Below are 16,534 nucleotides of genomic sequence, written 5' to 3' on the forward strand. Positions count from 1 at the left end.
AATATTATTTTTAAACTTATAGCGGTTTTTTTTCACAAATATTGTGTTATAAAATTGCAAGAATTCACTTCACATGTAATTAACGTGGAATAAACTACACATTTCAATTATGTGTGTTAAATATCTTAAACATTGTCTGTGATAAGATTAAGGTGGTCTATATGATAACAGAATTCGTATAGAGTTATTTTGATCACAGAGAGTACCTTTTAATTATAATTTTTACGTCTTTCTACGATTGTGTTTACCAGTTTCGGATTACCGGCCTAATCTTGATAGGCGCCGTTAACTTTATCAGCGATAGAGCACGTACAAAATAAAAGTGTCTCGACACCATGAAAGGAAATCTTTGAATGAAACAGAGCATGATGGCGTAGCAACACTTTGCAATGTTCCGTATGAAATCACTGTACGCTTGGCTGGAGCCCTTCCTTGGCATCTCAAGTTTACATTTACTCAGACACTCCCTTTTCCCTGTAATCTAAGTCGGGATATTGCCGGCCGACGACCGAAGAGACTTTATATATTCGATTGTAATTACCATTGACTTTAACTGTCACTGTCAGCATCGTCACGTATATTTTATTTGCTCACGCTAATAGCTAATATTTATTAAGCAATTGCGATAATTGAGGTATTACGATTGAGAGATGTAATGAGTCATTAATTGGCGTTCCTACAAATGATTGCCCGGAAGCTGAAATAGTCGTCTCATAATGGAACTTGTTTAAAAATGTTCGTATATACATATCTGTGCGATATATTTTGAAAAAAATATTTTCATATTTAGGAAGAATATCTATGTTACGTGATTGAACTTGATTTTTTCACAGGTGAGAAACACCTTATCGTTTATATCTTATTCATTTACTCCGTTATCGTTTCGTTATCTTGGCAAGTCACGTTTGCACTACTTCAGTACTGCTGTTTTAAGAAGATGTTCATGATATTATCTTTGCAAAGAAGATCGATAAAATAGTTGATTCCAATTACCTAAATTTTTTTTTTTTTTAAGTAATTGGCATTTCTGTACAATTTTTATAGTATTTTTATGTAATATTAATTTTGTAATATTACATTACTTAAATTATTATAATATTATATTATTTATGCTTTTCTATATGTACCGAAAAGCTTAAACTTAATATTTAAATTTTTGTAGATGTAGTAAATTCTTTAAAAACTTTAAAAGACTTTAAAAGAAACTAATAAAACGTAATAGATTTCTGTTGTTGAATTAACTAAATTAACTCTTTGGCCATGAGCGACTAATTGTAAGTTGGATGCGGAGCTGTAGCACTCTGTTTAGCCGCGGAACGCGACTGAAAAACGCGAACATTCTTTCGATGAAATAAATGCAGATCAAAACAATTTCGACATTTCTGCCTCAACGACGAAGTACGAAGGTACAAAAGAGAGTATAATGGTATTTCGTCACAAAAGAGCCTTTAGAGGGAAGCCACTATAGTGGCGCGTAGTAGCCAGAGGAGAGTATTCTGTATTTTTTTTCCTTTCTTTATTTTATTATTGACAATGATTATTTTACTTTTTATTTGATCGGCGGACAGAAGCTATCCAGCGAGCAGCCTGCATTTTAGTGGAGTTAATAAATTCTTTTGAAGTCACTTATTTACATACCTGCAGTCCCGATATGAGAAAACAGAATGAAATATCTCGTACCGATCCGCCTCGCTGAAACGATGCACGATAGATACCGTTGTATGCGTGTGATAATTTCATAGCCACGTTAGTCGCGACGCGATGCAGTATCTCCGTGCATGTTTACTCGTGACATTTATTTTCACAGTCGTACTTCCTACGTTACCCGCGTCAAAAGACACAGGTATTCGCGGCACGCTGCAATGCAGTATCAGCGTTTCGGTACGCGTCGGTTCTCGAAACTCGATAACCCTTCGCGTTATAATACTCGAAAACATCGACGACGATACGGATCTAAACCGGATTTAACCGAATCGACACGGTTTTACCGATGGATAAGAGTGCTTTTTGACTATACTTATAACTGCTTTCCAAAAATAGCGAACCGATTATTCGACATTTGGTATCGCCGTGCGCGCAGTTAGTATGCGAAAACGTTTGCGTGAACGTTTTCCGACGTGAGAAACACTACATGTTGAACGGGCGTTGCAAACCGAACAATACTTGTCGCAATTTTTTGACTGGCTTCGGTTATCGTTTTCACCGGGGAGAATACGGCGAAAGGTGCAGCACCCTCTGTCACCTGAGTTTCGCGAAAAATAATACGGGCTTCTCCACGCGTATATGTATCTACATGATACATTTACGTTCGCTTACGTGTTTACGTAACGAAAGGCATTCTCGCATTGCCGCCTAATCGTAAGAGCGTGACGGTAACCGAGCTACGTGGGGTAACCGCGTCTGCCTCTTTCTCTTTTCTCTTCCTGAATGGCCTCGAACATTTCTCGCATAAGTTCATCAAATTGTCGATAAATCAATATCATAGGCCGTTATATACGCAGCACGAAACACAAAAATTGCTGACATTTTTATTTTAACGGTGAACGTTCTTTTTTCTGAAACTTTATAATCGCGCGGAATGCTTGATAATGCATGGATATACATGCATATCCCTTTCATATGGTTAAATCGTCATGCCTCAGCATATCAAGTTCTATATATATAGTGTTGACGCAGCATCGCGCTATACATTCTGTAAACCGAAATCGAATCGGTTTCACTATACTTTTCACCGTATTCCACGATATAGACACATATCGCGCAATATTGTTTTAAGTATAATTGAAGAATAACGTTGGCAAATCTGACTGGTTTTAAACACAAACATTGCGAGGAAAACTAAATAAAAAAAAATTTGAAATAAAAAAAAGAGAAACTGAGAAAAGGAAAAATCATTTATTTAAACATCATTAATCGAACTAACAAATATAATTAATAAATTCTGGGATAATACTATATCTTTGAATAAATTACAAATGATTATTAAATATATAATATTGAAATACAAATTGGAAGGCCTTTAATTGCGAAATGAAAGGAATACATTACAAATATGTGTCAATATTTAAAGTGCACTGAAATATTATTTCATTTGACCAAACGGACACGACTTGACAACGCGAATGAAGCTTCAGGCTTTAATCCGCAATATCGATTTGATAATATGCTGAAGTGGGATTTATATAGTACCACAGATTTAATAGGTGCGCATGTGTACATACATACATTGTAGCAGATGATTTAACGTATGCTATATACTTCATAGCTCGCACATACGTATGTATACGTACATATACATACACACAAAGTATTTTCATCTCTGAATTCTTGGCACGCACTTTATAGTGCGAGAAAAAGTAAAAAATGCCTCGTCTTTATGACGGATAGCATTATGACGAATGGCGCAAACGTGTGTTCCGTAAAGCATTGACCTTGTTGGCTTGCGATCCGGTATTACGCAAATCCACCGTCTCTAAAGGTTGCACAGTAAAGGCGGGCGCGCGGGGCGAAACTGAATAATGAAGACACCTCGCCACCTTCGGCACGAATGTTTAAGCAGTTATATTGTCACGAGTCTCAAGGCCGCCGTGCTCGCGAATTTGTTGAAATCGTATATTTCCCAGCGGGAAAATTTACGCTTCGTTGGGTACGCTCATTGAGTATTAATCGCGACTAGTCGCGGATTATCGCAAGGTTACCCCATTTTCTTTCTTGCATAACATCGCGATTGTCTACGAATATATTTGACTCAAATTAATTTAAGTCATAATTTATATCAGATATTTCTCTTTCCCTTTTTTTTCGAAACTAACCTCACTGTTGCTTATTAACGGTATCTTCTTAATATGAATCGAGAGGATGAGGTTTTTTTGGTCGTTGTGATGTGAAGATTTATTGCTCTCTATTATTATTAGGTATATTATTTTATTAAAATATTCAAGAATTTTTATTTTATTGATTTTTTCTTCTATTTGTACTTTCGTTTACATTATTTAAATATATTTTGTACATTTATATACGCAACAGAAAATACTTTACTTATAATGGAAGAGTAATATTGTGTGCATATTATGTACCAAGTAATTTTCTTTCTGCAGGGAATCGAAACTCGAAAACTTTCATTTCAAATCTTTCTCTCGCTATTTCCCGGTAAACTTTTCTTTTCACAAGGATCGAGAAAATTCAATAGACGCCCGAGAGATGGTTGAGACTATTATACAAACGTTACTTCTGCCACGTTACTTCGCAGCAAACGTATGGAAACTTGAGAAGCTTTCTCGAGAGAACTCGATCCTAACATCTATCGTCTTGAACCATCAAAAAACCATTTTTAAGCAATTATATTTTATATTGGCTTTACGAGTTCTCGAATTTCCTTATTTTGATATAATTATTTCCTTATTTCGATATATTAAATATTATCTTATTTATGTATATTTTACTTTGTAATTAATATGCCATAAAATAATCGAGATCTCTGCATAATTGCGTTATTGCACACAAAACACTCTAAAGAATTTGATCCCTAACAAAGTAATTAATAGTATGTGTCCTATTGGTCTATTTACAAAATGATTTATTTTTTTTGTTAAAATAAAAGCAAATTTATTTAACACACGGATGCGAGAAGAAAGGAATTTTTTCATTCTCGCTAGAAGTGAGATTGTAAATAAACTTTGTTAATTGGTATAAAGACCTGGTGGCTCTATAAATATTTACGGCAGATCGAGCACGTTACGTTTTCGTTCATCGCTTTGCTGGTCCCTTCTGCGTCACAGCTTTCAACTCTCCAAGCTTATTTATTTATTTCCGTGCAATTAAAACACAGCCGAAATGATATTCCGGCACGAGAACGTGAATTAGCAATGGTATATTTCCCGGAGAATTCGTTGTCTGTTAAACTACGTGACGTGAACTTTGTGTAAACCGTTTATCTCATTACGGGAATTACGCGAAAATACCGAGAAATGCAACAAGAAAATAATCTCCTTAATTTCGAGAACTTGCGAAGAGAAATGCCGTAACATTTTATGTTACTGCAAACGCGAGTTTGTATGTTCAATAGTTTCAATAGTTTGAAGGTTATAAAAATCGAGGAATTTTTTAGATGTAATTTGACCATGCAATATCTACTACATATAAATTAAACAATACAGAGATTTATAATTATTCTGTTTAGGATCATTTTTGGTTAATTTAATTATCGCAAATTAAATTAAATTTAGAAATTTATTAGACTTCTTACGATGTACTATTTTCAATGACATATGGATAATTCAGGAAGACCATTAGATGTAAATAGAAGCAAAATAGAATGCATAGTGTCATGCGAAACTTGACAGAATTACCTCAAGCATTGCTCCGGTTATTTATGTGATTTAAGCCGCTTCAAATTATCCATATGGAAATTAACAAACGTATCCTTTTCGCGAAAGGCCCTTCGTTATTTTACGTCATATATATAGAAGAATTCAATCGTTGCTATAGACAACTTTTTGTTTATCCCGATGCAATGATAATGCATCGCGACCGCTAGAGGACGTCGAATGATAAACAGTTTCTCGTATGCAAAAAACAGCCACGAGTGCAATTAAAAGAGATACCCGGGAGCTTCGCTCTATAACTTACTTGGCGCGGAGGATACCGTGATCATGAAGGCGGTTCCTCCTGGGCGAGGCCTTGCCATTGCACCACGGTGAGGCTGACCCTTGCGAATACCCCTAACGTGGGTATATCGAGCGCATAATTTTTGATAGTCGGGATCTGCGTACGCGCTGTCCCGGATATGAAAAACTAAAAAATAAAAAAGGGACATTTCTTCTAATTTCTGATTGTAACACACGCATTGCTCACAAGTAAGAGTTTTTATATTCTTCTCGATACTATATTTTCATTGAGAAAATAACACTTTTCGCAATTAAAGGAAGATTTTTAAATAAAAAATTTATCAAATAACGTTTTATGTTTTTGGAAAATTGCTGCTTTATATTTTTAGTAAACCATTATTCACACATAAATTTTGTAATAATTTTACAAAATAAGATGAAGATTATTATTATCATGTAAAGAAATAAGAATTCTATTGTAACGAGATGATTATACTTGCTATTAAAAGAAATAAATAAAAAATTAAAATTAATTATTATAATTAACTTTATATTGTATTTTACTTTATATTGAATCAAATTTATAGTTTGCTAATCTGTATGTTAATAATATTTTTTATAAAATGTTCTGAAATTTAGTTTCTATTCAAAGTTGAGTTGAAATCGTTGCACAATTACGTTTGTCATAAAATAGACGCAAGTATATCTCTAGAGGATCAAGGTGAATGAAACCGAAGAGAATTCAGAAGTAGAATCGTTAAAGGCATTAGTTGTTTGTAGCTACTATACATGTATAAATGAAAATGTATAATAAACTTATTAATTGTTTGAATATATTTTTCTGTAAGAAAATGTATTTAAGCAATTAGTAAGTTTATTATATATATATATGTGTGTGTGTATTGTACACGTACAGTTTCTGCAATCTATAAAATGGTAAAAATATACATAATTTCTAATCTTTTATAACTTAAATTATCAATCCTGCCATTTGAGCAATGGGATTTAATCTTATATACGTATACGTTTATCTCTAAATTGTTGATGACATTCATTGAAACACTCATTATCTGATATCATCACATCATACATTTCATGGAGGTAATTCATTAAAATATAGTTTTAGTTTTTTAAACCAGACGTACACATAAATAATGAGTGACGGTAAAATCACTGTGCCGACAATTTGTAACATATTTTACGTCGATTGTCTCTAGCGAGATTTATGATAAAATTCCCCTGGCAGATACGATCGGTATAAAAATGAGATGAACAGAAAGCGTGAATGCGTTACGGAAACTATTTGAATTATATGTCGAAATGACCTGCGGTTAGTTTTCTTTCTAGAGTGTAATACGTGTGTGCGTATTGGATATTGGTTTGCTCCTGCTTTTTCCATGCCGCATATTACAAAATTTTCATGCCTGGTGAAATTGAAATGTCGGCAGTGCTCGCGCTTGTTTGTTTTATTTCACAATTTGCCAATGATACATTTTGCCTCTAGCTTTCTCGTACTATTCATGTTTATTCATTGAAAGCTGTAGTATTACATAAAGGTAGTATTATTTAGCAACAACACAAACGTGTATTAAATAAGGTATGTACTACCTACGGAAATAGTGTGAATGGCTATTCCATAAATAAGAAACGTACCGTACTAACTCTGGTACATGAACAGTTTTATTTGCTCTGTTTCAATTTTTCAGTATTTTACATTTGATTTAGCAATGCTCACATTGACTGATTCAGTCAGTTATAATTTCGTTACTTTAGTATTTTTACTATTTGACTAAATTCACCAAATCAGTGGCAAAGATATTATCGATTATTTTCTGATTTGAATAAATGCCACAATGGAACTCTTCTTTTTTTCTATAATTTTCTATAATTTAGGATTATAATTCGAGAATGATGACAAAACACAATTATATTAGTTTTTATTGTGCAGATCTATTTTCTTCCCGCGGACAGATCCGTTGTAACGCGGCACGTATTGATTTTCGGAGTGGGTGGATGCGAAATCGTCGAGGAGAGGAACGTAGGGAAACTCCTACTATCCGTGGTACTTCTTTTTCCTATCTTGTGTTTTCCCATCTTGCCATTATCCTTTGATCGTAACGCAAAACATGTCTAGTCGTTGATGAAATTCGTGAGGGACGTGCATTGTTGAATCTATTATATTGTCAATAGAGAAGCGTTCTTTTTTCGAAAGTATATATTAATAATACATTAAATTTTTTACCTCCTGGTTGTTTGTGTGTTATTTTTAGAATATACACTATATATGTATATGTTGATAGTTTTTTAAATTAAAAACTTTAAATGGTATACACTATTAGTGTAAGTTCTAATATTTTATTTATTGTATACTGATTACTTAATAATTTGAAAACAATTTGTTTCTTAAGAATCTAAAAAAAAATTTGTAAAGGGAATATTTATATCGAAATATTAATTGCATAATTATAAAAGAAATGTCGTGCAAAATAAATTCAATTTAAAATTAGTAGATTATGAATATAGCCATTTTTAATTATTATTGGCCAAATTAGCCTAATTGTAAAATTAATGAATGCAATTATTATAAAAATATTGAAAAGATATACGAGGAATAATAAATAACAGTTATTTTGAAATATTTTTATATGATTGACTTTAACTATGCGTTTCAGTATGGAACAGTACATAAAAGTATATATATATATGAATGCTTTTTGAGGCATTGTGAATAGTTATAATAATTCCTAACAATATTTAAATTATACAAAACGTCGATTTTAATTGTTTATGTGTTGAAACTATAGATTAAGACAGATGTGTGAATCGCTGGATAAATGGACGTTTGAGAAACAATTTATCTATATTGGATTAAATCATTAATTTCATTGTTTGTGACGGTTTCCTGATGCCATTTTACTTTTTATTTATCAATTTATGTGTTATACTCGAAGAATAAGTTTTGTTTGATAAAAACATTACATAAAATAACTAATAAAAAATTTTAATTTGTTAAAATAATATAATTCACAAAACAAAGAACTGAAAATCCAGTGTATTTGTTTATTTTGCTATTTTTGTACTAACAAGAATTAATGGACGCATTTACACTCAGCGAGTGAGTAGATTTGCGTTTTATCAACTCGACGCCGACTTTGTAACCATATCTCGTGGTTTGCATGGATTTGTGGTTTCATACTCGCGTTCACGACAGTTCTTGGTAATACTGTAAAACTGTCGTGCAGACGCAGAATGTATGTGGTGCTTTGTTTTAATGTTCATACCGGTGCACTTGCAATAACGGAGAAAAATAAAATTAAAATTGTCCAAAAATGAATTAAACGTAAAGAAACGTAGAAAAATTTGTAAATTTCTTTAAACAGCATATGGATCATATGTGATGTCAAAAAATTTAATCAAAAGTATTTATTATAAAATATTAAAATTTAATAAATAGTACTTATTAAGATTTAAGAGGTTTTTAAAATCTTTTATTACAATTAAAACAATTTAATTAAAGAAAATAAATAGATTTCTATGAAAAACAAAGAAATTGATATTCGATATCGATTTAATATGTGTGGTACATATTTTGGAACATGTTTTATAGCTTTTATAGTATATATACATATATATAAAATAAATACTAACGATTGATAGAGTTATCTTAGTTGCACGTTTATTCTTGAGTTCTTAATGATAGATTCTTTCTCTTTAAAATTAGTGATAAACGTGAATTGGTATTTGAAGAGGATGCTGATATACAATTTTTGTTAAAAAGAAAAATGCTTAATCTCAAAAGGTCCTTGAGTACGAGCGTGCCTGAGATGGCATTTTCTCATCATCACGAACCATCTTCTTTTCGAGAATTACTGACTGTACTTAAGAAAACGAGTCGAGACAAATAGCACTGAAATGGATTAAACGGGGTCTTATATATATATATGTGCTAAACAAAAAAGATACTTCTACCTTAATTATTAAATTCTTCTTTAATTCTTTTTTTAATATGAAAAGCTTATCTTTAATAAAAATTGAGTTGTGGATTATTATTAATACAGACATCAAACGATTTTTTGCTCTATAATATTTCTTACTTAAATTAAAGAAATCTCATTTAATCAAAATCTTGTTAAAGAAAAGATATTTTTATTTTTTTGTGAAATATAACGCCATCTAAATAAAGAGAAAAACGTAAAAATTTTGTATTACTAAAATAATGTTGAAAAATAATAGTTTACATAAATGTACATAAATAAATTTATTTATATATAGAGACGTGTGTGATAAGCAGATGCTAAGGTGTTACGCGCTGTGTTATAGGCAACCATTCATTCCTACGATGCGGTGTAGATAGGTTTGATTGCACTAAGGCGTTGTGCAGTGACAAAGATATGACTCGAACAGGAGGTTGACGAACTTCATTCATGCTTTGCTTTGTTGCCAGTTCTTGCTGCAACTTGGTTAACAAAGCGCTTTGTCCACGATTGCTTTAGAAGTATTTTGAAATGTTTATTCATATAATTAAAGATTTACTGTGAAAATATCGTGAACCGTGATAGACGTGAGACGTGATATTTTATTGAAAAAATAAATATATAGATTTAAATAACAATCTGTAAATCTGTTATAGGTAATCTTAATATATATAATTATATTATATATCCTATATACTTATTTATTATATTATACCCTCTACTTACCTTTAATTCTAATTATTCTAAATATATATGACAAAAATATGAAAAAATAAAAATCGCGGCCTCTGTATGTGTGTAAAATTATTATTGCTGTTGCATATTTTAGAAGAAACTAACTAAATTCTGCTATTATAAATAATTTTTCAATTTATCCAATGCTACAGCGGAATCAGTTTCATGGGGGTAATAGAAAAATTTTGCCAACTAAATTAAAAAAAAAATATGTTAATTTGTCACTATAATAAATTTTCTTTCGTTACTTACCTATAGATAGATGGCACTGCTAACTACTAGATGGTTTGGTTTTATGAAACGTACGCGCTATTAAAAGAAAACCTTGGCATGTATGTGTAAAAGAGCCAGTTAATTATTCAAATTCAAGGCAAGGCATTTAAGATCGGCATAATATTATTAGGTATTGTAACCACACATAAATAAATGACAAGATTTCTGACAATTTTTTTTAAACATATTACCAAACGGTATGACAGTTTCTTGTATATTTTATATAACATTTTTTCTTACTTTTATTTATAGAACACACTGATGGCGCAATTTGGCCACTAAAATACCCTGTACATATAATAATTGGTGAAATCATTTAGAATAGAGCAAAATTTGTTGTGTCAACAGTCTCTTTTTTTCTGTCTTTAAGTAATGATTATGAGAAATTGCTAGTCATTAATTATGCGATAGCATATACTTTCGATTTCAGGATCATTTTTCACTTTCCTGAAAACATTTTACATTTTTTTGCACTTCCTGTTTTCTATGACGCGTTCACAATTCATATCACTTTTACTGCTTTCTGTGCTTTCCTGCCGTGAGTGACATTATTATAATTAATACGATTACTCAGCTATTGATGAGTAATCATGTAGCAATCACCGGGAGCAGTGATGTTTGGTTTACTTCTTTCAGTACGCAATTGCCATGTTTGTGATATTTTTTATGTATGCAAAATAACAGGTTATTGACGAAGAAAAAATTACCGTTGTCTAACATAGAATATAAATTTCATCGAAACGCGCTATTAAACAGTGCCTTCTGATTTACATCAACACGGTTAACGTGAGAAAACAAATGTTTCTTTTACAGTCTAATTATTGTGTAGCCTCCTGTAATGAAAACAATATGAACGTTGTGGTTCAATGGTGACATTGATCGGTTCTTGGTCGCGTCGTTGTGCCGCACCTATCCGACTGTTTTGTGTCATACACGACGTTCACAACTCCGTGATATTTTTCTCTTGGATGTGTGTCTTCTTGTTCACTCTTTCATTTACTTATTCATTTCTCGCTCTTTTTTATTCTGCCAGATACTCTCACATTCTTCCTTCATTTTACTCTTTCTCTTTTGTTTGTCAATCATACATTTACATTTACTGATTATATCTAAGGCGCTTTTATTAATATAATTTTATTTCTTAAATTAGTTGTGTATATTTTGTTATTACTTTTGATAACTGTGTATATTTTTAAAATCCTGTTTTATTAAATTTTTTAAAAAAATTCTTTGAGCAAAGTTTTGCTTTTATTGAGCAAGTATATAATTTTTTAAACTGTCTATTGAAATGCAACATAATAAAATTAATCAATTTAAGCTCTTCAGATTTGTATAATTATCTGTAATGTATACCATGGTATTCTATATAATCTAGTTCTTTAATTAGGTAGTCATAACACAAATGTTATTATTTATTGATTATATTTTATATTTTGGAAAATATATGTGCAGTGTAAGAAAAGAATCTTGCATCATATAATACACTCTCAGTGGTAATGTGTGTAATTTATGTGTTTATTATATTACAATATATACATACATATATGTATATATTGTAATTTGTAATACATATACATACATAGTTAAAAATAGAAGTACATTAATCAATAAATGATTTACGATTAAAATGGTTGAAGAACATTTGTGAAGCATTGTTGCGCGTCTTTGACGAGTTTAGCAGCATTTAAACCGACTGATTGGATAATCGCTTTCTGAAAGCATATTCCCACATCTGGGAAAATTTGAACAAGTTTATTTGCAGCAAGCACAGCTCCCCCAATTATGGAAGGTACTTTAATAAGGTCTTGCGGAATCTGAAAAAGTATATTAGGTTTTTTTAAAACAGTCTTTTAAAAAATTGTAATTTAATCAAAGTTTGGTATAAAAGTTTTCAATGCATTAGAATGCAAGAGGATATTTAATATTATTGGTGTTGTTTTACATATTATAAGAAATATTTACAAATTTGTTATAATAAGAATGCTTATTTAAGAATTAAGACAGATAAGAATTAATTGACATATACTTACTGTACTGAAGCATTGACCTATTTTAGTTATTTCCCAAGGAGTTACGAGTAGCTGGAAACAGCTTACAGCATCTTGAAAACTTTTTCCTAGAACGCTTGCCAGATTATTTACTGCATCGGACAATCTTTGAATGTCTGCACTGTGAGCTTGTGTTTCATTTGAAATACAGGTTTGGAAAGTCGCTATTAAATTATTGATAATTTGTTGTGCTTCGCTGTATACGTTAGTGCATCCTGTAGAAGTCTGAAGTTGAGATTTGGATGATTGAAGTTTATTTTGCATCTGTCAATATAAATTTTTAAAAATTAGCAGCATGTAACTTTGAAGCATTGTCATTAAAATTTTCTTCATAAAAATTAATTTTTTTTAAGATACCATGAGGCTCAATCGTATTGCATTCTAAAATAAATAAACTAAAGTATAGAATTTTATTCAAAATACCAGTGATTGAATAGGTATTTAATACCTACTTCTTGTGAAGGAGATATAACATTTTCCTATTTTTTTATTATAAACTTGGTTGTAAATCATATGACATTATGAGATTATGAAAGTGGACATCTAATTATTCTTTGCATTTTTACTGTAATTTTATGAATGCTACTTATCTGTAATATCTATGTTTATCAACATTGATATACGATTGAATTTTTTAATTTATTTTTGCTTTTATTTTTAATGGTATAGATGAACCATTTGAAATCAACGTGTGTATTAAACATAAATATACCGGTTTAAAAATATAATTGGATGTATCGTTGAATAAAAAATGGGTTGAATAAAAACTTTTACGAATATAATTTAATAAAATATCTGATATATAAAATATAATATTTTCGCTCCGCAATATAAATTAAAGTTAAAACTGTTTATTTCTGAATATGGAATAATATAGAAATATATATAACTTATTTATACGACTTCATATTTATGTTTTACATTTTGATAGCCAAATTTAAATTAAATCTTACGTCAGAAATTAATCCCTTTCCACGATTTTCGACCTCTTGTTCCATCTTTTTTACATTTCCAAGCGCATCTGTAACTCCGCTTTTCACACCACCCAATATGGAATCTAGCCCCGATGTATCAAAAATTCCAGCTCCTGCTGTTTGAAAAACCTAGAATTAAATAAATAATTTGATCAATATATCAATATGTGACATATAGACATATATGTATAATTATTTCAAATAGTGCAGAGAGAGGGGGAGAGTGGAGAGAGAAAGAGGGAGAAAGAGAGAATATCACTTTATAAGTTTATAAAATAAATATTAAGGAGGTTGGTTGCCGTCACACATTGCGGGGCAGGCGGCGAGAGGGGATGGGATGCTATGTGATGGGACATTAATCTCAAAAAAATTTAAAGTTGAGCATAGGGCTAGTTTTGGAGATACGAGGGGGGGGGGGGGTCAAAGTGGCCAAGTTCCCAATATTGTCCAAGTACAATAGACACATAAAGGAAGTTAAAACTTCTTTGATAATAGTGGTATTTTGAATAGCATTAGTCCGAATGGTTCTCTGACTACTGTACTAAAAATCTACCTCTTCCATCCCTGTTGCTTAACTTTTTTAAGGGGTAAAACTACCCCCAAAAAAAGTTTTTGCTGAATTTCTGGAAAACGGATAGAGATACGAAAAAATGTTTACAATAGAAGTTGTTTGTCTAGGAATTCTGGACAAAAAAGGTTTCTTTCATTTTTTTTGTAGGACTTACTCTTTGACCGGAAACGGCACCTAAAGAAAGATAATTTTTGAAAATAAAGGGAATTTTCTCTTAAGGAACTATTATCACAAAAATAAGTGTCAATATTTTAAGATATAATTGTAGAAGAATTTTAGTTATTTTAAGTATTGCATTATCTTAAGTATCTTGATATAAGATGCTTTAAATATCATATGCGATGTAAATATCACACTTCGCAATACTTAAGATAACTAAAATCTTTTTACAATTATTGTATATCTTAAAATAGCGACACTTATTTTTGTAATGATAGTTCCTTAAGAGGATTTCTTTTATTTTCAAAAATTTTCTTTTTTTAGGCACGGTTTCCGGCCAAAGAGTGAGTTGTACAAAAAAATGAAACAGACCTTTTTTGTGCAGAATTCCTAGACAAACAACTTCCATTTGAAACATTTTTTCGTATCTCTATCCGTTTTCCAGAAATTCAGCAAGAACTTCTTTTAGGGGGTAGTTTTACCCCTTTAAAAAAGTAAGCAACAGGGATGGAGGAGGTGGATTTTTAATACAGTGGTCAGAGAACTATTCGGACTAATTTTACTCAAAATATCACTATTATCAAAGAAGTTTTAACTTCCTTATTGTATCTATTGTACTTGGACAATATTGGGCATTTGACCCCGCGTATCTTCAAAACTAGCCCTATGCTCAACTTTAAATTTTTTTGAGATTAATGTCCCATCATATAGCATCATTTGGCATACAATTTGATTCAAATTTCGAGGGCCACCAAAATAGGCTAAAAACGTGCGATTTTAGGGTCACTCAAGAACTAATTCTTATCATATTGATTTGAGCATTCAATCTCCTTAAATAAAACTTTTTAAAATTTTTGATAAATATTAAATTTTTATAATCCAAACAACTGTTTTAGATAAAAAATCGAGAAACTTACGCAAACAGCTACGATGACGCAACTTATGATAGCAATTTTTGTCATTGTTCTAACTTGGCGTATTACTTATTCTTGCGACTTCTAGAATAATACTCTTATTTTTGAAGTAAAATTCGCGTTTATATAAGATATTCGCTTCCAACTTCTAGGTATCGTGGTGATATGCAAATTAACTTGTCAAGCTGTCAATACTTACATTAATATGCAATTACTCTAATTAGCTAAAGCAAAAAAATAGTAGTGACGAACAAAATACATTACTCAAAAGAGAATTTTAGTTAATTTTTTCATGATACATTATGATATATATCCATGTTTCATCTAATTTGCTTATAATAATTTTAGATACCTCTTATATATGAATATGTAACTTATAGAACTATTAAAACAGTCTATTTTGTTGTGTAATAATGGGACACATAAATGAAAGAGAATTTTGTAATGCAATTTCTCACAAAAAATGTCACACGTTTAATAATATTTTATTAAATAAATATTATTTATAATTTTTATTATTTGCAATACAGCTATTGTAAGCTGTGAAAAGCTACTGTTGTGAAGATTGATTAGAAGTGGAAAGAGAAAACATATTAGAATAAATCTAATAATTATTAAATAAAAACATTGATCAAGGAATTCTAAATATTTCAAAAAATTAACTACAAGTTTTGTTTAAAAATTCAATGCAAGTTGAAATTTCTTTGAGGAATTATTTTTTATGTAAGCACCAAAATTATTAACATGTTAATTGCTCCTAAATTCTTTTGGTTTCATCAAAAACGGTACTAAAACAAGATTTTTGAAAGTATATATTGTATTATTGGTCAGCATTATGTATATAGACCTTTTAATGTCTATAATTATACATAGATATTTATATGTCTTTATCACTATATTATACCTAAGACACGTAATTTTTTTTGTAGACGTGGATCCATGCGCATTGCTAAGAAGTATGCAATAGCGCGGAACCGCGTCATGCGCATTGAACATGTTAATTTTTTTTCTCAGTGACACATTTCCGTAAATTCAAACAATTTGTGTAATAAATGTAATAAGCCAAACATTGAAATATTTATAATTTTATACAATAATCTTCAATTAATGTCATTAATAGAAGAAATTGCAGTATAATGTAAATGACTCAGCAGTCTCTTGTGCAGTTATTGTTCGAAATTTGCATGAAGTACATATTTTACGATTTGCATGAATTTGCAACTCTTCACGTGTATAACCATTCTTGATGACGTTATAAAATTCTTTCATGCATGGAGTAT

General features: G+C 30.8%; 2 protein-coding genes and 1 non-coding gene across 4 annotated transcripts in view; 2 read left to right on the plus strand and 1 right to left on the minus strand.

Moving 5' to 3' along the window:
• Positions 1–16,534, plus strand: part of Numb (NUMB endocytic adaptor protein) — a 59,635-nt gene that overhangs the window by 6,243 nt on the left and 36,858 nt on the right. The gene's annotated exons all lie outside the window — the stretch shown is intronic.
• On the plus strand, positions 5,621–5,784 carry LOC139774601 (U1 spliceosomal RNA). Its single transcript, XR_011718621.1, has one exon. It is a non-coding gene; the product is annotated as a U1 spliceosomal RNA (small nuclear RNA).
• LOC139774594 (uncharacterized) lies at positions 12,083–15,380 on the minus strand. The gene is made up of 4 exons (XM_071709994.1): positions 15,258–15,380; positions 13,590–13,739; positions 12,619–12,900; positions 12,083–12,402 (listed from the first exon to the last, which is right to left on the minus strand). The coding sequence occupies exons 1-4, from the start codon at positions 15,300–15,302 to the stop codon at positions 12,211–12,213; spliced, it is 669 nt and encodes a 222-aa protein (XP_071566095.1). The 5' UTR covers positions 15,303–15,380; the 3' UTR covers positions 12,083–12,210.

Source organism: Temnothorax nylanderi, unplaced genomic scaffold (genome assembly GCF_030848795.1).
Source record: "Temnothorax nylanderi isolate EJ_2023f unplaced genomic scaffold, tnyl_v1.0 TNYL_tig0083_pilon, whole genome shotgun sequence".
NCBI lineage: Eukaryota > Metazoa > Arthropoda > Insecta > Hymenoptera > Formicidae > Temnothorax > Temnothorax nylanderi.

Bases quoted from the DNA above. Each gene is read 5' to 3' on its own strand.
- LOC139774594 (XM_071709994.1), bottom strand. From the start codon at position 15,302: ATGACAAAAATTGCTATCATAAGTTGCGTCATCGTAGCTGTTTGC. The intron at 12,901-13,589 runs GTAAGATTTAAT...TTATATTGACAG, and splicing joins GAAAGGGATTAATTTCTGAC to ATGCAAAATAAACTTCAATC. The intron at 12,403-12,618 runs GTAAGTATATGT...ATACTTTTTCAG, and splicing joins TAGGTCAATGCTTCAGTACA to ATTCCGCAAGACCTTATTAA.